The following is a 23089-nucleotide window of genomic DNA, read 5'->3' as shown; positions in this document are numbered from 1 at the left end:
GACTTACCCCAACTCCCTAGGAGTGCAGCCAAAATGTGGTTTTTACCCATTCCTTATGTAGCTAGTCAATCAAATCCACTCCACTTCCCAGTGGGGAGAAGTTGCGGTGGACCACGTGGCAATCCACTCCCCTCTGGGATGGGGGATGAAGTCCTGCATCACCCGGAGGTTCCCGGCCATGTCATTCGCCAGCCAGCCTACACACTGGCTGGGGGTGCACGTTGAAGGGCCTGGTAGGAATTTTTCTACTTGGCAAATTGGCATGGGCCATTTGGTTTTCGCCTACCCCATAGAAATCGTCACAACTTTGGCGGTTAGGCATTGGTTGATCTTATGATGGGGGAGGGGAGGTGTGGCCATCACCTGCCCCTCCAAGCTTAAGGGTATTCCGTTAAAGGAATTCAGGGGTGTGGATCTTGTCCGAATCCCAGGGCGGGGCTAGGGCCATGCCACAATCCTGTTGGGAACCCAGGGGAGCTCGAGTTGGTTTGCATCGATGGGGCTCCCAAAACCGGTGGTTGACCCTTACTGGACTCCCTGCATGACGGGCAGGAGTCAGATATAGTCGGGTCAATTCCAATGCCTAAGCCAATGCCGCTCACATTCTGTAACCAATAAAGTTGCTGCCTAAATTTGCCCAATAACATTAACCTAATATCCGCGTCCTTGTGTCTTATTCATTAACGAGGAGGTGGTCTCAGGCTCTCAACACGCAATCAATCAATCTCCTTTATTGGCATAGAAATGTAGCTAGTCAAAGAACTTAGAGTAGGAAAATGACTCTGCATTTGTCCCATGCGGGCGAATTTAATTCCTGTGTGACTGAAATCCTATTATTCACTGAGACTTAGTTCATTCATTCATTGGGACGTATGCTAATGTCCAGGCTGTGTATAAAACCCAAAACTATTTTACTCTGGCTGTATGTATGGTAGCAAGATATCATGGATTCCATATCTAAGTGACACTCTAGCGCGATAAACCAGGGAGGCCAAAAAGTCAAACTCATGAGTGACACAGTGCTTATGAAGGGATGGGGCTATTTCTGTAATTTTTGGCTCAGTTCCCCATTGTTCCCATTAAGCCAGATGTGGGGAAACTTTGGCCCTCCAGATGTTTCTGAATTGCAACTCCCATCATCTCTGGCCATTGGTCATCCTTGCTGGGGCTGGCTGGAGTCGTAATATATGGAGAGCCAAAGGTTACCCATACTTGCATTAAGTTCAGTGGAACATAGAATTATAGCATTGTAGAGTTGGAAGGGACCCCAAGTGTCATCCAATCCAACCCCCTGCAATGCAGGGAAGTGAGCTAAAACATCCATGACAGATGGTCAGCCAACCTCTGCTTAAATCTGACTGAGACACAGATGAGTGAGGACAGGATCGTTTCCTCAATCAGACGCAAGGGGAAATTCAATACTTTCAATAGGCTCCTACCTCATTTATAGACCGAAGAGCATCTCTTACTTTATATGGGAAGTTGTCCCCCCAAAGTAGTGATTTTTTTCCTTCCAGAAGAGTGAACACTAGCCATTCAGTTGTGGATTTCCAAGACAGCTGCTTACAGACACAGGGTCATCATGGTTGTAGCTTTTGTATTGTTGTGCTCATCACATGTCTTTGGACATTGAGGAATTCTAGGGGTACAGTGATTACCTAGATTTGGTTCCCTTTTGAAGAAGGTCACTAGAGGTTTATTGGTGCTTGGAAATACTGCATTTATTTACAAATACACAAGTTGAGTGTAGGTGGACATGTAGCTTAAACACTCCAACAGACAGCCAAAGTCTACTGTTCTCACATCAGATTTCCAGCAGTACAGCCAGCATCTTAAGACGCTTGCAAAGCCTGAACTCACTCTCTTCCTCCGAATCAAGCTGCAGTCTGTCACACAAACATCTGGATTACCTCAACCTTAGCTGGAAAGAAAGTCTTCCCTTTTCTCTGTTTTTCACATTTTCAGAACCATTCCCAAATGATCCTGTATCGAGAAGCAATTGTGTAAATATTTAGTCCCATGGCAACATTTCACTTATGCTGAAACATCCTCTTCTCTGCATTAAAAAAAAAAGGTTGAGCATGAATATTTTTACATCTAGCACATCTCAAAAATATTTGGTGCCTCTCCAAATAAATGAGGGCCATCTGGCACCTCTCAGGCAGGTCTGTTTTGCCCCTACAAAAATGTGTTTCTGTTGTAAGAGATAGAGATTTCCTTACTTTAATTTGACATCTCTTGTTGCATGTGAGATGCAAATATATATATTTGTATCTAAACCATTATGCTGCGTGCATGCGATCTAAAATCATGAGGCCCTTATTATGAAATTGTGCTCCCTGTATTAGTAGCATCTGACTGCAGAGTGAACCCAAGACAGTTACAAAGCTGCTCCCCATTCATGCATTGGTTGAAGCTAAGCACTGAAAACTTCACAATGTGATCATCAGCAGGTTAACTTGGACACCATTCCACGGGAATGGTGAAGTCCCACTCATGTAAGCCATTTGAGGCGATGTCCCTCTGCTCCCGCCAAGATGTTCTCAAATGGATGGAAGTCCAGGGGAGAATATTTATTTAAAGCCAGATGGCAAAATCTGGCTGGGCATCTTTGAACTCATTGAAGGTAAAAGATCGCGATCGCCTTCTAAGAGCAGAACAGCCATGAGGTCTGCCGTGGAGTAAGTCTAAGTAAAGGTTGGACCTCAGGAAGCGTGGGTAACAGTCTTGCTCCATCAGGGCATAGATTTTGGTCTGTGCAGCATCGAATGTGTTGCGTGTTGGGTGACTCATGCTCTGACTGGTGCATGTTTTGGTGTTAAAGTCAAGGTTGACCTAGAAAGAAAGAAAAAAAGAAAGGGGGAAAAACACATCACATGGCAAAGCAAATATTATTGATGTGTTTCTCAAGCTTCTCTCTTAATGAGTACAGTGGTACCTCAGGTTACATACGCTTCAGGTTACATACGCTTCAGGTTACAGACTCCGCTAACCCAGAAATAGTGCTGCAGGTTAAGAACTTTGCTTCAGGATGAGAATAGAAATTGTGCTCCGGCGTCGTAGCAGCAGCAGGAGGCCCCATTAGCTAAAGTGGTGCTTCAGGTTAAGAACAGTTTCAGGTTAAGTACAGACCTCCAGAACGAATTAAGTACTTAACCCGAGGTACCACTGTACATGGCTTACCCTACAAGTTCACATTCAAGTCCTGTGCATACAGGAACCATGTACAAACTGACGTGATTTTCCACACATGACCAAGGAACAGATGTTGTTGAACTTCAACTCCCATAATCTGTGACCGTTGGTCTTGCTGGCTGGGGCTGATGGGAATTTAACAACATTTGAAGGGCCACAGGTTCTCTATCCCTGCAACAGATGCTTGACTACACATAGGCTTGTGAAATTGTTTCTTTTGGATCAAGAATACACATGTTGTAGACCTTTTTAGACCATGAAGTTCATTAGGCAACTAAGAGAAAAATCTGGTACTCTGCTTCAAGACCTTAAGATTGTATGGAAGTGGGGAGGGAAGAAAAAATATTGTTAACAAGTGAGTCACATGGTTTTGTGGCATTTTATCCGTAATGTAGGGGGATTCACCATATCTGCACTGTTGCATAAAGTTATTTATCCACTGTAGCTTTTAAAGTGTGCTGAGAAGATAAATTCTAATACTTGCAATTTTGTTTTAAATGGCAAAGTGTCTTTGCACTACAGAGGAAGTCAGCTATCTGATTTATGTGAGATTTGGGGGGGAAGTTGTGTGTGGTTACTGCTGGGGGGAAAACCTCAGTTTCTGCTGAGTTTCAGCCTTAACAGTAAGCTTCTACACCATAGTTTAGTTTTTAAAGCACTCTTATACAATTTAACGGGACACGGGTGGCGCTGTGGGTTAAACCACAGAGCATAGGACTTGCCGATCAGAAGGTTGGCGGTTCGAATCCCTACGACGGGGTGAGCTCCCGCTGCTCGGTCCCAGCTCCTGCCAACCTAGCAGTTTGAAAGTATGTCAAAGTGCAAGTAGATAAATAGGTACCGCTCCAGCGGGAAGGTAAATGGCGTTTATGTGCGCTGCTCTGGTTCACCAGAAGTGGCTTAGTCATGCTGGCCACATGACCCGGAAGCTGTACGCCGGCTCCCTCGGCCAATAAAGTGAGATGAGCGCCACAACCCCAGAGTCGGTCAGGACTGGACCTAATGGTCAGGGGTCCCCTTACCTTTTATACAATTTAACAGTCATGCCCTCACTGCCAAAGAGTTTTGGGAACTGTAGTTTGGCAGGGGTGCTGAAACTACCTGGAGACACCTCACAGAGCTACAGTGCTTAGTACCCTTCACAAACAATTCACAGGATTCTTTGTGGGTGATGATGTGATCTAAAAACCAGTTAGATCTCATTGCCACAGCATGGTAAAAGCACATCTTAAGGAGTTTGTGAAATTCTAAAGGCAGTCACAAGTTTATGTTTTATTAATGAAAATAATAAAAATTATATTGAAAAAAGCAAATAAATAAATAAAAATAAAAATAAAGGCAGTCACACAACCCCTATCAACATGCAGGACTCGAGCAGTCACAGGCTGTTCGAGTCCCACTAAGGTCAGTCATCACATTGTTGCAAGGAGAGCACACAAACCACAGACAGATGTTTATCAAATCTTCAAAGAAACATGATTTATACTTCTGTAGAGAAGCTCTGCTGGATCCAGTGAAAGGCCCATCTAGTCCAGCTTCCTGCTTTCCCCTGTGGCCCAAAGGATACCTCCTAGAAACCCACAAGCAGCACATGTGTGTTGTAGCCTTCCTCCATTGTTGTTACCCCAGCAGCTGCTATTCAGGTCAGGAGCATCCCACAACCTGAGATTTCAGAGCTCAAACCTGAGACCGAGGGGTGGCCCCCTGGTGATGTCACTGTGGGCAGACCCTGGCGATGTCATGGTGTGATTCTTCCTCTGTGCTCCCTCCTGCCACTGAACCCTGGAGACGGAGGTTAATTGGGAAAGGGGAAGAGGGAAGATACCCCCCCAACACCTATGCAATAATTATACTACCTTTGGAACTGGATGTGGCATATATGACTAGTCGCCACTGATATCTTTTTCCTCCATGAATTTGGGCTATGTAGTTAGGGGAAGGGACATTGGCTCCCATGAGCTGCACGAGGCTACAAATTTGAGGTGCACTTAAAAGGAAGCACAGTCTGTCTCAAACCAAGATGCACAGGGGCAGGTGCACTGCTGGGAAGTTTCTGCCTCTGCGCATGGGTCTGGGAATGTTCTGATCAGTTCCCATTGAGTTCATGAAACAGTGTACCTTGACCTGTTCTTAATGCATTGTTGACCACATCTACGGACTGCGATTGTTATGTTATTTCAAGTCATGCAATATCAATCACTAGTAACCATGTGTTCCCTTTCCCAACCTTCATGATTAATGCCCTTGCATTGTATTCATGTTAACTAATCAGCAACAAGCACATATGTGGAAATGCTGTAATATTCAATAAAAGGGACTTCCCGAGCACATGCTCGAGAGATGCCTCCCGTATGACACCTTGCCATTCGTCTGTCGCTTATTTCAACCCAACAGTGCACTATTTTTATTTTCTCCCACAGAAACTGAATGCCTAGCATTGACTCCTACCAGGAAAAAGTATTTGCTCCTGGTACCAGTATGCTCTTTCCCAGCCAAAGAGCCTGAAGTGGATTTCAGGCATGTGGGGATAATGCTGCCCTGGGTTTGGGATGGTATCTTAATAGTGTACCCAACAGGCTGTCCTGTTAGCAACACAGACCACATGAGTTGGGGGAGCATTGCAATATGTCTCAGTGCAATATATTTGTCCAAGTTTTATTGGACTTCTAACAAGCCAAGGGCTTGAGTAGGAAAAAATGTGTAAATTATTTCATTCTACCAGGGTCATTTTAAGCATATCCGGCGCCTTGGTGCAAAGTTCCCTCTGGTGCCCCCCAGACAACTCCAAAACAAGGGAGGGGGCGGTGGAAAATGTCCTCTGCCTCCCCCATGGCCCCGATCCCTGGTGTGGTGGCAGTGATCAAGCAGGAAAACGTGCTGGCGGACATGCTCTCTTTCAAGACCGGTGTTATGTGGTCTTAGCAGCCGCCCCTGTCACCAGTCTGCCACATTCTGGATTAGTTGTAGTTTCTGGGTCACCTTCAAAGGTAGCCCCACGTAGAGTGCATTGCAGTAGTCCAAGCGGGAGATAACTAGAGCATGCACCACTCTGGCAAGACAGTCTGCAGGCAGATAGGGTCTCAGCCTGCATACCAGGTGGAGCTGGTAGACAGCTGCCCTGGACATGGATTTGACCTGCACCTCCATGGACAGCTGTGAGTTCAAAATGACTCCCAGGCTGCATACCTGGTCCTTCAGGGGCACAGTTACCCCATTCAGGATCAGAGAGTCCTCCACACCAGCCCGCCCCCTGTCCCCCAAGAACAGTATTTCTTTCTTGTCAGGATTCAACCTCAAACCAGGGCCATCTTTTGCAGATGCAGAGGTTTGGGAGGGAAGCTGTACGCCCGCCAGCCATATAGTTGGTGGGGCACAGCTGGCGGGCATGCAGGGAAAGTGGAGGCTGCGGCAAAGCCGCACACCTCCCCCACTCGCTAGGATGCCCCTGAGAGACCGGCGCCCTGGCGCAAAGCACCACTAAGACCAATGGGAAAGACGGCTCTTCATTCTACTGTGGACTGTCAAAAGCGTATTGGAAACAAGATGTCGTACATTACTTCTGGAAGATGACCAGGCTTGGGTTTCAGTGAGCCTTCATGAGAAGAAGATGTCAGTAGGGTTGAAGATCTCTTTTCCACAATCCAGTTGGGCCAAGAGACTTCCTGCTTTATTGTACCAGTCATGGTAGTAAATATGGATGGAGGTTATCTCCTATAATAAGATATGCTAATATGCAGGTCTTCCCTACTTGACATCATGGGCACTTGGCTAGTAAGATACAATTAAGGACCTGGACTGAAACATCAACTGTGTGTATATTTGTTTACATGTGATATGTCACTAATACACCATCATTAGTACCGCCTTTTGGAATAAATCTGTAATCAATCTTTTTAGACGATGATTATTACTTCAATGCTGTGTTTAAGCTGGTGATTTGTTTTATTCATTTGGCTTATTATATGAAATCTTGGCAATGTAATAGGAATGGTTTGTATGTAACACTAATTACATCTATAATTATGGGTTTAGCAGACAGATGAAAAGTAATTCTAATGTATTAGCATCAAATATAGGCAGATACATATGGGCACATAAACTAATATTTGTACTTCAAATTGATGTTGTTGTGGTAGCATGTGCTATAATTTTCCCGACATGTTTTCAAACTGTGGCCTCAATGCAGACAAGGTTAAGCACCGTGCAGCAAATGAATTTTTACTCAGAAATAGGTTCTACTGTGTTCAGTGGGGCTGACATCCTAGCAAGTTGGTTTGGGGTTTCATCTAGGTCAGTCTATTTGTACATCTAGCCTGCTATTGTTTTCTCTTCCAGGCAGAGGTTTTTCCTATCACCTGTTGCCTGAATATTTTTAAACTTATGCAAGACAGATTGCGCCAAAAGGATCGTTTTCACTATACCTCTTTCGGAGCTTCTTTTTCTATGAAGGTCTCATAAATGGTCTTTGCTTTGAGTGAAAGTTGGGAAGCTTCTGTGTTCTTCTTGTAATCTTCACATGCCATCCAAAATTCAATGTTCTCTTCACTAAACTCACTTTTCAGGAACCTTGTGAATGCATCTAATCCACCTATGAAAGAAAAAAGATTCAAAGCAAGGCATATTAAGTAATAAAAGATAATTACATTTCTTCAATCACAGTTGAAACAGAAACACCTTTTTCATTATTATTAATATTATTAATAATAATAATAATAATAATAATAATAATAATAATAATTACTTATACCTCACCCATCTGGCCAGGCCTCCTCAGCCACTCTGGGCGGCTTCCAACAGAATATTAAAAACACAATAAAACATCAATCATTAAAAACTTCCCTAAACAGGGCTGCCTTCAGATGTCTTCTAAAGGTCAGATAGTTGTTTATTTCCTTGACATCTGGTAGGAGGGCGTTCCACATAGCAAGAGAGGTCAAAGGCCAGGCTAGTTATCTCCCTGATAACTAGGTTTTCTATAATTTTGTTTTCTTTTGAAAAATGCCCAGTTACAAAATCAATTGTCTGTTGTGATTTAGCTCAGACACATATTCAGAACCTCAGTGAAAACATGCCTAATCGCTAGAGATGATAAGACCTAAATGGGGGTATGGGAATAAACGTTTAGAAAATAGAAGGCCCCATATCCCTTTTCTATGTTCAATGTGACAAAAATGTTATAGGGTGTGTGTGGAAAACACCTCCCCTTTCTTTCCCCGTCTTGCCAAATGATCAGTGAAATTATATTGCTTCTATTATAGGAATATTGACACCTGAGGTTTTCTTATTTCTGCATGACCATATCTGCACCATACATATAAGTTCTATAATACCACTTTAACAGTCATGGGTTCCACCAAAGACCGCTGGGAACTGTAGTTTGTTAAGGATGCTTAGAGTGGTAAGGAGATTGCTATTCCCCTTACAAAGCTAGAATTCTCATAATTGTTTGACAATCAAACCCTATTCCCTGGAAACTCAGGGACGGGAATAGGTGTTTCCGAACAGCTCTCAGCACCCTTAACCAATGGCAGTTCCTGGGATTCTTAGTCGGAAGCCATGACTGTTAAAGTGATAGCATTGTGCTTTAAATGTGTGGTGTAGAAGTGAGCAATGTTGAAATTTACATGCTGACTCTTGTCCAACTTTGTAGAGTGGTACCTTGGTTCTCAAACGCCTTAGTACTCAAACAACTTGGAATTCAAACACTGCAAACCCGAAAGTAAGTGTTCCGGTTTGTGAACTGTTTTTGGAAGCCGAACGTGCTCTGTTTTGAGTATTATGCTTCCAATTTGAGTGCCACACTTCCGTTCTGAGTGTTACGCGGAGGTCTATCTGTTTTCGCTATTTATTTTGTGTTTTTGTTTCTGTGGCTCTTTTTTTGTGACTGTGTGGAACCCAGTTCAGCTACTGATTGATTGATTGATTGATTGATTGTGTGACTGCAGTACATTGTTTATTGCTTGCATTTTATGGATCAATGGTATCGTTAGATAGTAAAATTCATGTTAAATTGCTGTTTTAGGGGTTGTTTTTAAAAGTCTGGAACGGATTAATCCATTTTGCATTACCTTCTATGGGAAAGCGCACCTTGTTTTTGGAACGCTTTGGTTTTGGAACGGACTTCCGGAACAGATTAAGTTTGAAAACCAAGGTACCACTGTCCATGCACAGCAATAGGTATCAGTTGTCTGATCAATCAAATTCAGCATTAGTTGATAAACAGATTGTGCTAAGCTTATTTTCACCCCTACTTTTAAATGTTACGTTTTACGAGGTTCCTAAGACCAGCAAAAAAGTTTTAGGGCAGCATGAGTGGACCCATTGAAAACAATGAATTTAAGTTGGTCATGCCCATGGATTTAAATGGTTTACTCTGAGTATGGGGGGGACCCATGTGCAAATGCAAAACCACCATAGATCACAATGTACTTGGCTTTTAACCTTACAATGAGCAAGCCTTTTCCTTACTGTAATTCCTAATGGTGTATGACATTTGAAGAGTCTTTTTTGATATGAAAGATCTCTACTTCCAACAAATAACGATTTACAATTCTCTGTAAATATATAATGAGAAGAATGAGGCCGAGGAGAGGCTGGCGCCACCGCAAAAGGCTGCTGAACACGCCCCCTCGAAGGCACCTGGTTGGATGCCTGCCAAGGGGGCGTGGGCGCCAGCCAGGTGAGAGGAGGAGGCAGGGGGCTAATGCCCCCTGCTAGGGGCGGTGCTCGGGCTCCCGCCCACAACCACTCCCCTCTCTTCCAGGGAGGAGAGTCTTAACTTAACCCTCAACTGTCTACGAGGATTCCTCACATCACCTTTGAGCAATATGGCCCGCTGAATAATTGTCTCCGCTGGAGAAGCTCAGCCACTTCTAAGTTTCCTCAGGTCTGTTTTCTGATCAAAATTCAAGGCCACGCTTCACAGGAATCCATTTGTTGTTGGAAGTCGGACTTAATAGACTTCCTCTGTTTACACATGGCTAGTCCTCCACCACAGAAGAATAATCACAAATGAGACATTTCAGCATGAAATATAGTTTTGAGCCTACTTTCAAAATGAAAGAAAGTGTGTGGGGGGGGGGGACCTTTTATGCGGCATAATTCCAGCTGAAAACCCTAACACAAACCTTTCTGAGAAATCAGTTCGTCAAAAGATTCGCCCCACTTCTTCACAGTTTCAGGGGTTTCACTGCGAGAGACCAAAAAAAGAGAGAGTGGGGTAAGGAAAAATAGTTATGCATTTTGAGTAATTTGGAGGATTTCCTCTACAACACATTATCTCCTATTGCTGTCAGTTTGCCATATTTTACACAGCGTTGAATCAGATTACTTTGCAAAGGGGAGCTCTTTCCCTCAAGCCTTCAAAAACTGTTTCTCTAATTTTGCTGACATTTCTCCCACTATTGAATTGTGCAGATCCCCCCCCCCCCATCTTCAAAGTGTTGAGGGGAATAAAAGTACCATACTTTTCCGTGTATAAGCCTAGGCTTTCCCCCTTAAAAATCATGCTAAAAAGTGGAGGTCGTCCTATACCTGGGTAGTGAATAGGGCAGATGTTTGATTGGCTGCTGCTGCGGCAATTGGGCGGGTGATTGGCAGCTTCTGCCAGTGAGGGGACAGTTGAGAGGCGGATTTTGCAATGCATGCGGGTGAGCAATATTCAGCATTGCCCCCTAAAAAAAAGCTCAACAACCTTTTGCCATCTCCGATACGATAATCTTTATTGTCATTGTCCCATACAGAACAATGAAATTGAAAAAAATCTACATCAGACATTCAAAAACCAACAAGCCTGCTACCCCAGCTATCCCAGCCTGGTTAGTCCCCTAAAACTCTGATACCCTATAATTAAATACAATATAAATAATTCGTCCTAACAAAGACTCCTCTCCAGGGAGCTCTCAGCCGCAGCGTCTGCAAGCACCGCCATCTTTAGAATTTTTCTCCCCCCATTTTCTGACATTTCAGTCCCCCCAAAATAGTAAAGGTAAAGGGACCCCTGACCATTAGGTCCAGTCGTGACCGACTCTGGGGTTGTGGTGCTCATCTCGCTTTATTGGCCAAGGGAGCCGGCGTACAGCTTCCGGGTCATGTGGTTAGCATGATTAAGCTGCTTCTGGTGAACCAGAGCAGCGCACGGAAACGCCGTTTACCTTCTCGCCGGAGCGGTACCTATTTATCTACTCGCACTTTGATGTCCTTTCGAACTGCTAGGTTAGCAGGAGCAGGGACCAAGCAATGGGAGCTCACCCCGTCGTGGGGATTCAAACCGCTGACCTTCTGATCGGCAAGTCCTAGGCTCTGTGGTTTAACCCACAGCACCACCCACGTCCCTAAATAGGGGGCGTCTTATCCATGGGGGCGTCTTATAGACGGAAAAGTACGGTACTTTCCCACAGATATTATTTTGTTGTGTCCCTGGAATTTAAATATATAATAAAAAGCCCAAACACTCTCTATGGTAAAGATCATAAGACAATGGGGTCAGCTGTCTTTTCGAAATGGTGAGGAGAAAAGCACAAAAGGCAAAATGAACTGCTTTCACTGAGATGGGGTTTCAAATGCAGCCTGTCTAAGAATCTGTGACCACAGGCTATTTTTAACAGTTCGCAGGAAGCTCTATGGTTTATGGGAACAAAGATGCATACGCAGTGGCCCCGTAACAATTTTAACACACGAAGCCTGTCGTTTTTTTCAACAGCAAAATAACATTTTTCAAATGTCATGCTATTTCTGAAGCACTGGATTTTATTTTATTTTATTCTGGTGGCAGGGAACGGGCAAGGACAGTGTATTTTTTTTAAAAAAAAATCAAATATGGCAGACTGTGAATTTTGTTTATTGATCTCTGGTTCTGTTGTTCACAGAAAGGTAAGTAGAGATCTCATTCGTTCTCCCTGTGAAAAGGTTTGGGGAATGACCTTTCGTAATATTTGCTTGGCTGCCCTTTAGGGCTGTAGGACTTATGATTAAGGCAAATTATTACACAACACTTCATAGAGTAATGTAAGCTGAAAGAAAGGCTGCAGTTCCTAAGGAGGTTACAATATAAATTTTAGATAGCTTGGGGAGGAATAGACAACAGAGAGGGGGGGAAGCAGGGCAGGCAGGCAAATTCAATGACAGCAAAACGAGGAAAAATGAGAGAAAGAGAATGAGAGAGATCAGGAGGGGATAGGTGAGTTATTAAGAGGCTCAGACAATCATGTGATTTTAGTACAGTCAGGGGGTGAAGCTCACAGAAAATCTCTGTTTATAGGAAATATATTGCTGTTGTATGTTCTTATTTATTTATTTATTAAACTGAATAGTCACTTGTAACCTGAAGGTTTCTAACTGACTTACAGCAAAGAAATCTATATACACATACATAATACCATGGCGGGGGCAGGAGGGAGATCTTATATTCCATTGATACTTTGCATAACATAACAAAAACAACAACAACACAACAGCTGTATAAATATTAGCAAACAAAACCCCACCTTTCTTTTCTCCCAACCTTATACTCTATACAACATTAAAGTTTCACAGTGAATATAACTGATCTGTAGAAAGGACTTTATGATCTGAAAAAAATTAGACCATGAATGTACTTTTGTAACCCAGGAAAATCTTTAATAAAAACAAATTAATAATAATAATAATAATAATAATAATAATAATAATAATAATAATATGTTGGCTGCTGAACCAATGCAATTAAAGAATTTAAAAGGCATTGGCTACATTTTCCTTCAAAATTATAAATGCAAAATGCTTTGTATGTCAGCATCACAAAAGAAATAGCAACACTCACTTAATAAGCAAAGCAATATCCACACCCACCAATTAGCATATAAGCAAAACCTCAACCCCCTCGCCTTCAGTTCATATTGTTTCATTATTGACTGCAGCCCAACTGGCTGCAGCTTCTGCACACCCCACACCCCGCTTCCTGTCATCCTTCCTTCCTAACAAAGTGATGGCATCAAACTGGACATTGCTGAGGTTACACTTTCTACATCATATGGCTCCCATTCTGAACGTATTCATATTTCCACACATCTTTGAATCTCTTCACACAGCAGGCTGGGTTGGCAGCTCTAAAAGCAGTGCCCATTTTGGCCGAGCTCTGTGTCCCACAGCAACATTGACTAGGCCAATCGAGGCCAGTTTAGAAGATCACATGCTCCTTTGGCTTAATGGGAAGTTGAGTATGGGTAGCAAGGCTATTTTGAAAGAGTCCAAAACAGAAAAGGAGAAACAGTTTGAATTATAGTGCCTGCTTGCTGCTACTTTTGGGGAACTGAAGCTTGCTGAGGATTAATCAGTTTGTTTATGCATGTCCTCAGTTCTCAGCTGCTCAGCCTGTATTCTTTCAAATAAGCAGTTATTCCAAAATTGCCATGCAGTTTTCATAATCTTTGCTCAAAAGGAAATGGACTCCATTAAGCACCTGATCACTTGGAGAGGTGAAGAATGTTAAACTACGTATATAGATAAAAGGCACAGGTCTCATGCTGAAGAGCTTCTGGAATTGGACAGGGCTACTGCCTGGTATAGGGACGCGGGTGGCGCTGTGGGTTAAACCACAGAGCCTAGGGCTTGCTGATCAGAAGGTTGGCAATTCGAATCCCCGCGATGGGGTGAGCTCCTGTTGTTCGGTCCCAGCTCCTGCCAACCTAGCAGTTCGAAAGCACAAAGTGCAAGTAGATAAATAGGTACCGCTCTGGCGGGAAGGTAAACGGTGTTTCCGTGCACTGCTCTGGTTCGCCAGAAGTGGCTTAGTCATGCTGGCCACATGACCCGGAAGCTGTACGCCGGCTCCCTCGGCCAATAAAGCAAGATGAGTGCCGCAACCCCAGAGTCGGCCATGACTGGACCTAATGGTCAGGGGTCCCTTTACCTTTACTGCCTGGTATTATTGCCCGCCCCCCACACTCACCTTGAAGCCATTGCCAATTTCTCAAATTTGTGAAGTTGGGCATCTGGGTGCAATTCAGACTTCTGCAACAGGAGACTCAACCGGTTATTCTTTTCCCGATTCCTGCAAGAGAATTTGAGCCACTACATATCACCACTGCAAGAGATTTTCAAAGGCTTCCCCTTGGCTAACGCACAACGTTTCTGAAAAGCTGATCATTTCCCTCTCACATGCCATTGCACTAATGTTGATATTATTTCTCCCATGTTTGCTATAGAGAATAACAAATTTCTCACTTACACCTTTGCATACATTTACATGTTGAATCACCTGCAAAGGGTAAATGAAAGTCTTTTCATCTTAACACTCCGATTTAGCTTGTAGGTGGGGAAGGGATGTGGATTTAATTGTAGTGAGCAAAGAGAGAGGGTCAAGGTCTTCTGGTGCTATTAAAAAAACCTACTAAAACAGGGAAATGTAGCACAAATTGCAGCATTAAAACTGTTAACTACAAATTAGGTAAGAACTACAGCAGACATCTGTCTGTCACCAAAAAGAGCTCCGCCGAATATCTCCTTCTCTCCCCTCATAATACGTAGTATTACACAGGAATGGATAGATTGATTTTATTTGTGGTCCATACCAATTTCATATGTATCCATTCATAAGTCTGTTCCATCACATTCTTGCATTAATGTGTGATTTGGCAATTTTTGTATTTAATATTTTATTACAAGTTCGGTATTTAAATATGAGTGAAATCCAATTAAGTCATCAAGTAGACCCACTGAAATCAAGAGACTTTAGTCCAATGAATTCAACGGGTGTCCTATGAGTCTGTCAAGCATTGGATGACAACCTATGTGTTTTATCTCAGTGTATGCATTCCTAAGGATATTGAATCCCAAAATATGAAATGTGCTACAATGTTCTGCACAATGTCTTTGCGATGTCTCTGCAACTGTATTGCAAAATTCAGAGATGTGCAAAATCCAAAGGATAATTAACACTCCAGTACATGCATTAGTTTGGGAGGTGCAAATTAGGTCAGTTCACTTAAAAATGTGGATAGAACTACATTCTCATTCATCCCTACTAAGAAAAATAAATTTGTTATGCGGTGCCATCACACTTTGAGCTCCCCGTCCCACTCCAATTCATCGATTGCCATTTGTTGAGGTGAGGAAACTCAGAGTGTAATAGCATCATATCGGATGTTATTAGGAAGAGAGAGATTTGTGGGGCTGGAGTTTTCAACAACAGCCAGAACATCTAGTTCCAGCCTTAGCTGAGACATTAGCAAAGGCCTGTTTTAATTACCAGGTTTATTATTTGAAAACAATCAATGTAATGCAATTAAGTCTCTGTACATAATTCTCACCCTGGCAGTTCCTAATTTACAAACTCCACTAAAAATGACCCTGGAAAGTTGGAACTAAGACCTTGCCATACTCTTAGGGAGCTTTGCATGCTTGGAAAATGCCCAGTTGTCATGCATTGTTTCTAACTGGGTTGGCAAATAAGAAGTAACATAACATAATAGCAGCAGCAAATTATATGTACACCAGTTAAAAATTGTTGTAATTAAGAAGTATATAAATCAAACGTTGACAAAAGGAAAGCAACAACCCAAGCTCCCTATAACCTGAGAACTAGCTTTTTTAAGTAAACAGAAACAATATATCTATTCTTTTTCCCCCTTGGGATGCTATATGGCTTACCATTAAAGCAAAAGAGTTTAGGTATTTGTTAGCAAATTGATACGTCAGCACTTGAAACTTCACAAGGGAGTGTTTTTCACCCTATTGTCAGTGTAAGTCTTGCTTTATAATTCAGGATATTATTTTTGGAGGTATTGAAGGGCTTGTGCACCATGTCTTTTGTGGTCCCTTTTCCTATGTGAGTCCTCCTCTTCTTCTCCATTGTCACCACTACAGCTTCACCTGCCCTCTTCCTCTGGGCCTAATCCATATAACAAGAGAGGAGAGAGAGAGAGAGAGAGAGAGAGAGAGAGAGAGAGAGAGAGAGAGGTGTGATGGCTGTCACCCCTGTCACTGTCCTTGACTCTGTCACCTCCCAGATTTGGGTGCAGTTAAGCTCTACTGATGCCAGTGTCATGCAAGTCCACCCAACTGTGGACTACCAACCTCATGGCTCCCTTAAAAAATTTTTTTAGAGCAGCACATAAAGTTTCCAGACTGCACTGTGCTTCTGACACTGTAGGCTCCAGTCAATGGAAGCTTATGTCACAATACATCTGCTAACCTTTCAGATACTAGCAGAGACTGTCGTTTTTGCTGTTGCACAGCTTTGGGAATGTTCAGAGTTGTTGAGTAAAGCTTGTACCAGAATATCAAGGTCATGGTCATGGTCCCTTTTCCTTGGAGCTGCAGCCACATGCAGGAGAATATTGGAATATTTCCCCCTCCCTCCCTTGAGGGCTGTTGTCCGTGCCTTGCAACAGAAGGCAATCACCAACCACTCCTTTGTGCAGACAACAAAACATTCATCCTACAAAGGCGAACACCACAGCCTCTTACCTGCTTTTTGTGTCTGGCTTTGACTCCTCTTTATGCATGGATTTCATTATTTTATACAGCGATTTCACTCTTGAAGTAGGGTTTAGCTGAGGGGATAAAAGCAATGGATTCTCCATTTTTCTCTTGCCAGCTTCCTCTGAATATGCTTCACTCTTCTCTTTTTCAGTTTTCATGTGACACCTCCTCAGTCTTGGTTTCCTATAAGCAGTTTCTCATGCGGTCTCCGTCTTGATTTGGTATTGGTTAGAGGCCCGTAGAGTTTGTGGAAGGAAGCTCCCCCCCACCAATCGGCCTAGCTTGAACATCGAGTACATCAGATCTTTCAGTGCTCTCTTCTTCAGCGGCTGTTTCTTTTTTTTCAGGCCTGATTACTAACGGGCCAACATTTTGCAAGTCATAAAGATAAACAAAGGCTTTCCCTCGGATGTAGCTTGCGGTTAGTGTATGTGGAACATGATCGACTGTCAGACGCATTTGGCATAACGTGTATTGAAACCAAACAAAGAGTCAAGGATTTTGATGAGAGAGAGAAATGTATTTCCAAGTTATTTGTGTGCCATTCTTCATTTACAAAATTCATACTGCCTTATGTGGATTGTCAGCAGTAACGAGAGTCACCTTACACAACCCTATCAAACCGATTGTTACGTAAATTCACCTTTTGCAAGTACTGCTTCTTGAAGTTGTTACGTTTGACGCTGGAATTTGCTAAGACATACGTGGAACACAAAAAGCTTTTATTTGGACATTATGTTTAAAAAAACTGATTCATTTGTACATACTTGGAACACAAAAGCTTCTATTTGGACATTACGTATATAAGAACTGATCTATTTGTATTTCTTGTTGTAAATGTTAGTCCTTAATTGCTTCTACTCATCTAGATAATGTGAAAAGAGTTATGCTTATATGATGTATAAAGAATTTATATAGTTAAACACAGCCAGTTACGTTGTGGGTACCATATTTTTCACCCTATAGGATGCACCGGCCCATAGGACGCACCTAGTTTTTTGGGGGGGAAATAAAGGGGGGGGGAATCATTTTTTCCCCCCCAGGCATGGGGCTGGGACGGGGGATGCCCGAGCTTCCCCCGACCCCAGCCCCCAGAACAGGCTGCTATCCGCAAGCTTAGGGAGCCCGGCGGGAAGTCCCGCCGGTCTCCCCAGGCTTGCGGATATCTGTCCCCCGAGCTTGTGGGGCTGGGGCTAGAGAGAAGCACGCTTCTCCCCAGCGCCAGCCTCCAAACCAGGTTGGGGAACAGCGGGAAGGCGCGCTGCGCCTCCCCACTGTCCCCCGAGCTTGTGGGCTGCAGGCTGCTGCCCGCAAGCCTTGCGAGCCCACGGGAACTCCCCCCGGGCGCGCAAGGCTTGTGGACACCTGCGTGAAGCACGGGGCGTCCTCCGGAGGGTGCCCCGTGCTTCGGGCTGCAGGCTGCTGCCCGCAAGCCTTGCGAGCCTGCGGGAACTCCCGACGCGCTTGCAAGGCTTGCGGATAGCTTCCTGAAGCCTGGAGAGCGAGAGGGGTCGGTGCGCACTGACCCCTCTCGCTCTCCAGGCTTCAGCGAAAGCCTGCATTCTCCCCATAGGACGCACACACATTTCCCCTTCATTTTTGGAGGGGAAAAAGTGTGTCCTATAGGGCGAAAAATACGGTATATTTGTAACGAGAGTCACAGCAATGCTCTAGCATCATATGCTTCCAAACCATTCGTGTTATTTGTATATAGAACTTCATAGAATCATAGTAACTTAGAGTTGGAAGGGACCCCAAGGGTTTTTTAGTCCAACCCAACAATGCAGGAATCTCAGCTAAAGCATCTATGACAGGTGACCATCCAACCTCTGATTAAATTCCTCCATGGAAGGAGATAGTCCACAACCTCCTGAGGGAGACCGTTCTACCTTCCTCCCAAACAATGAAGGCTGGTGTGGAGAAATGTTGAGTCTGTCCATTATGCTTTGAATAAGGTTTGTGTGACCTATTGGATGTCAGAGGGCAACGATCAGAGATGGAGACCTTATGCTACTGCTCAGTAGTAACTTAAGGTTATCAGATTATTTTCAAAGAATCCGGGGACACTTTTTTTTTTTTTAAAAAAAAGAGGGAATTTTTTAAAAACAAAATTATTTTAATAAATAAATAAAGAAGTAATATCTTCTCTTCTGTGGTCTCCTCTGTCACACTGCCTTCCTCTGGGCCTCAGCCTGTTCTCTTGGAGCGCTTGCTGCCATGGAGCAGGCTCGGCTCAGGCCTGGGCTCAGCCACGTGTCCTTGCCCTCCCGGTGCTCTCCTACATCTCCTCCTTGGTGGCGGCAGCACGGCAAGGTCAGGGCTCCCCTCTTTTTTTCTCCTTCCTCTTTCTCTTTCTTCCTTCTCCTTCTCCTCTCCTCCTCACAGTGTGAGGCACTGCTGGGCCATTGGCTGGGTAGCCAGGCGCTCGATTTGGGTTGTGGGTGGGGGGGTCAGCAGTTCCCGCAGTTGATGTGCCGGGCATCCCCAGTTCCCCCTCAGCAGTGGCAGTGGTAGTGCAGTTGGCTTTGGCTGGCTTCAAGAGCTGCTCACTGATGCCCACCATTTTGCCTCACCGGAAGTCCCCATATGATGTGCCTTGTGCCGTTGAACCAATCACACAACATTCATTCCCTACTAATAAATCTGCTGAGGCGTGAATATTCACCACCAGTGTGTCAACAATATAACTTTGGTGAAGATGAAAAGGGAACTGGTGGCCATGTTAGGCAATGAGACTGCCCTGGGTAAAAGCTCTTACCAGAAAAAGGTTACACAAAAAATAGCTAATTTGTCCATGTAACCAGAAGTTAACAAATGGGCGGAGTTTAGCTGTAGGCAATTTAGGCTGAGGTGAAAGCGACGTCATCTTGTGAGTCCTTACAAACTGTCATCAGGCACATGCAAGACCCCCAAGTAAATATAGATAAGTGTTTCCTTTAAAATGAAATAAAAGAAATTTCATTCCTTAAATGAAATATCCTCTTAATAAATATTCTTAACAAATTATCCTGTCTCCAGCTCTGGTGTCAAAGTCACTCCAAAGCCAAGTATGCTAAGCTACTTGGAAGTTTTTAAAGCATGCTAAGGGAATAGCTGGCAGCAGAAAAGGGCGATGGTGAGGAACTCCAGATTGCAGTGGCAGGGATTCCCTAGACCCTGAAATATAAATATTGACGATGCAGAAATACTTAGACTTGTATTTATAAAAAGTGGTCCTGAGGGAACCATTTTCTTCATGACTAGATTATGCCATTTTCTACATATAGGAACCCTATGATATTAATTAGGCTGAGGGAGCACACAACTGGCCCTCAATTGATGAGCTTCATGTCTGGTAGGGGATTGAACCTATATCCCCAGTAAAAGCCCAGCACTCCCTTCCCTACTCCCAGCTGACATTTCCTTTTAAGACTCTGCTGCAAAGCAGGGACATCCATCAACTTGACACTCACTGCACAAGCTCCCATGTATGCCAGAGTTGCATACGCAATCCAGAACAGTGGGCTTCAGAAGCAATCCCCTTGTATAATTAGCATCTACAGTTGTTTACGATAATTGAATAATGAGATGGGCTCGAAACTATCCAGTATACGTGCATATGTGTGAAATAGCTCTGTAAGTTCACTCTTGGTTTTCAGTCTTGGCCTCTGCATCTGTTTCTCATCCTGAAACTTGAGTCTAACCACAAACACATTTAGTAATAACTTCTGCATTTTAAAGAAAAAAAGACAGCTTCCTTTTCTTTCTGAATTCCCCCCCCCCCCTCGTTGCATGTTGTCACTTGCTGCCTGGGTATGATCTCTTCCAAACATTTCACATGAATTACTTCTTAATAAAGATAAAATGGTACTTCTCAATAAAGATAAAATTTACACAGTAGAGCTTATGTGCTCCTGCATGCTTGGTTCTGAACTCCTTCCCCTGTCTTTTCTTAGCATTTTTTGTTTATTAAAATATTCCTGTCCAACATTCTCTCAGCTGCTGAGCTTCATTTCAAAATGCAAGGTTAGGATTTCTTTTCAATTGGCATATGTGACAATCAGGGTTAAAAGTCAGGGCCAGGCAGTGGCTATTACTAATTAATTGCCTTAATATCATCACCCTACAAAGCACTTTACAAAAGTAACATAAGCAATGCTTAGATCGTTGCCCCAAGTGCAGTGCCGGATTTACGTAGAAGCTAAGCAAGCTATAGCTTAGGGCCCCACTCTCTTGGGGGCCCCCCAAAAAAATTAAAGGGGGAAGAAACCTGGATGTACATTTCCAAAATATAAGATAAAAAAATAATAAAATGAAACCTACATACAGCAACAGTGTTTTGTTATCAATAAAAAATCATTTTAAGTTAGAGCTTAATAATTATTTCACTATTAATATGCTGTTGTTGTTTAGTCGTTTAGTCGTGTCCGACTCTTCGTGACCCCATGGACCAGAGCACGCCAGGCACTCCTGTCTTCCACTACCTCCCGCAGTTTGGTCAAACTCATGCTGGTAGCTTCGAGAACACTATCCAACCATCACGTCCTCTGCTGTCCCCTTCTCCTTGTGCCCTCCATCTTTCCCAACATCAGGGTCTTTTCCAGGGAGTCTTCTCTTCTCATGAGGTGGCCAAAGTATTGGAGCCTCAGCTTCAGGATCTGTCCTTCTAGTGAGCACTCAGGGCTGATTTCCTTAAGAATGGATAGGTTTGATCTTCTTGCAGTCCATGGGACTCTCAAGAGTCTCCTCCAGCACCATAATTCAAAAGCATCAATTCTTCGGTGATCAGCCTTCTTTATGGTCCAGCTCTCACTTCCATACATCACTATTTCTTCTTAATTGTATTTCATTATTAACTTCTTCTTAATTGTATTTCAGTACAACAATTACTTTGATGAAATACATATTTTGTTATGTGCAAATGGTTTTAGATACCTACTAGGTCCATAAATTACCATATAGCATATATTCAACACAAAAAACAGCGACAATTTGTTGTTGACAGCAGACAGCTGGACATATAAAGGGCCGCATTATCTTCAGTAGCTGAGGGCCTCATCAAACCTAAATTCGGCCCTGCCTAAGTGTATTAGTCTTTGGCTGTGTTCAATTGGTAAAACATGAGACTCTTAATCTCAGGGGTGTGGATTCGAATCCCACATTGGGCAAAAGTTTCCCTGCATTGCAGGGGGTTGGACTAGATTGCCCTCATGATATCTTCCAATTCTACGATTCTATGTTTCAGTACTCTGCAACCAGTGTCCTTCCACTGCTGGTTTGGGAAGTGGCGTTTACACAAGTCAGCCACATTATGTATCTACCATGTCCCCCTCACCCCACCCTGAAGTACTGCATTTTGTTGTGCAAACCAGCATTGATCCAAACTGAGGAAAAAGAACAACCTAGCTACATTTTAAGATGGTATTGTGCACAGCCTATATGCAGGCAGTAGTGAGGGTTGCCAGAGAGACAGGAGTGGAGGAAGGTAGTATACAGACAAATCATATATGAGAAATAGCATGGTATGTTTCACCCAAGGAAGGAAGAGGCAAGGATGACTAAATAGCAGAGGAAGCCCCCAAATATAGGGAAAGAGAAAGGTAAAAATGAACAAATCCCAGGGTATGGTCTGAATGTTTATGAGGCTACTGACTTGCTGAAATTTATGAGATCTGAATCTTATCAGATCTGATCAGTGGCTGCCCAGGAACCCACCTTAACCACATGTAGAAGTTCTTGGGTTCAATTCCATGTCAGGAATATAAATATATATAATATACAAATATTTATAATAGCATTATTATTTAATAGGTTTCTATACCACCCTTCTCCTGAAGATCACAGGGCACTTTACAATATAAAAACACGAAAATACATACCATAATAACAAAAACAATACCACCACCCTGTTTAAGAGGCCATAGATTGTTTAATTAGCCAAAGGACTGGTTGAAGAGGAATGTTTTCGCCTGGCACCTAAAGGTGTATAATTAAGGTACCAGGTGAACCTCCCTGGGGAGAACATTGCACAAACAGGGGGCCACTGCAGAAAAGGCCCACTCTCACGTTGCCACCCTCTGGACCTCTCATGGAGGAGGCACACAAAAAAGGACCTCAGAGGATGCTCGCAGAGTCCAGGTCAGTTCATATAGTGAAATGTAAGAAAATGAAACAAACAAATACAGCTGCACAGCATTTCTCTAGGGCTTTGCCCTAATTTAGGGTAAATTTGCCACACCACTTTCTGTTAACTCTCCTGCACCTCCAAAGATGGCTTTGTACTGTCTGCCCTTCCCATTAGCGTCATTATTTTGTATGCCGCAGTGTCTGTTCTCCTTTCTCAGCCTCTAATTTCCTCTGAATGAAGCTAACCTAATTTCAATAACCTTTTCTAACTGTCACCCTTGAATTGTGATATCAGCTTCCCTCTTCTGATATCCTCTTATATTATTTC

General features: G+C 43.4%; 1 protein-coding gene across 1 annotated transcript; it reads right to left on the bottom strand.

The window, feature by feature from the left end:
- Positions 1 to 1695: 1695 nt before the first annotated feature.
- On the bottom strand, positions 1696 to 17031 carry RGS18 (regulator of G protein signaling 18). The gene is made up of 5 exons (XM_081012338.1): positions 16642 to 17031; positions 14123 to 14224; positions 10323 to 10384; positions 7617 to 7783; positions 1696 to 2835 (listed from the first exon to the last, which is right to left on the bottom strand). Exons 1-5 carry the CDS (start codon positions 16812 to 16814, stop codon positions 2578 to 2580), a joined length of 762 nt encoding a protein of 253 aa, XP_080868464.1. The 5' UTR covers positions 16815 to 17031; the 3' UTR covers positions 1696 to 2577.
- Positions 17032 to 23089: the final 6058 nt, after the last annotated feature.

The sequence above is a fragment of the Podarcis pityusensis genome (assembly GCF_964106645.2).
Source record: "Podarcis pityusensis genome assembly, chromosome: 6".
Classification (NCBI taxonomy): Eukaryota; Metazoa; Chordata; class Lepidosauria; order Squamata; family Lacertidae; genus Podarcis; species Podarcis pityusensis.
Note: the sequence above shows the minus strand (reverse complement) of the source record. Positions and strands in the feature narration are given on the sequence as shown.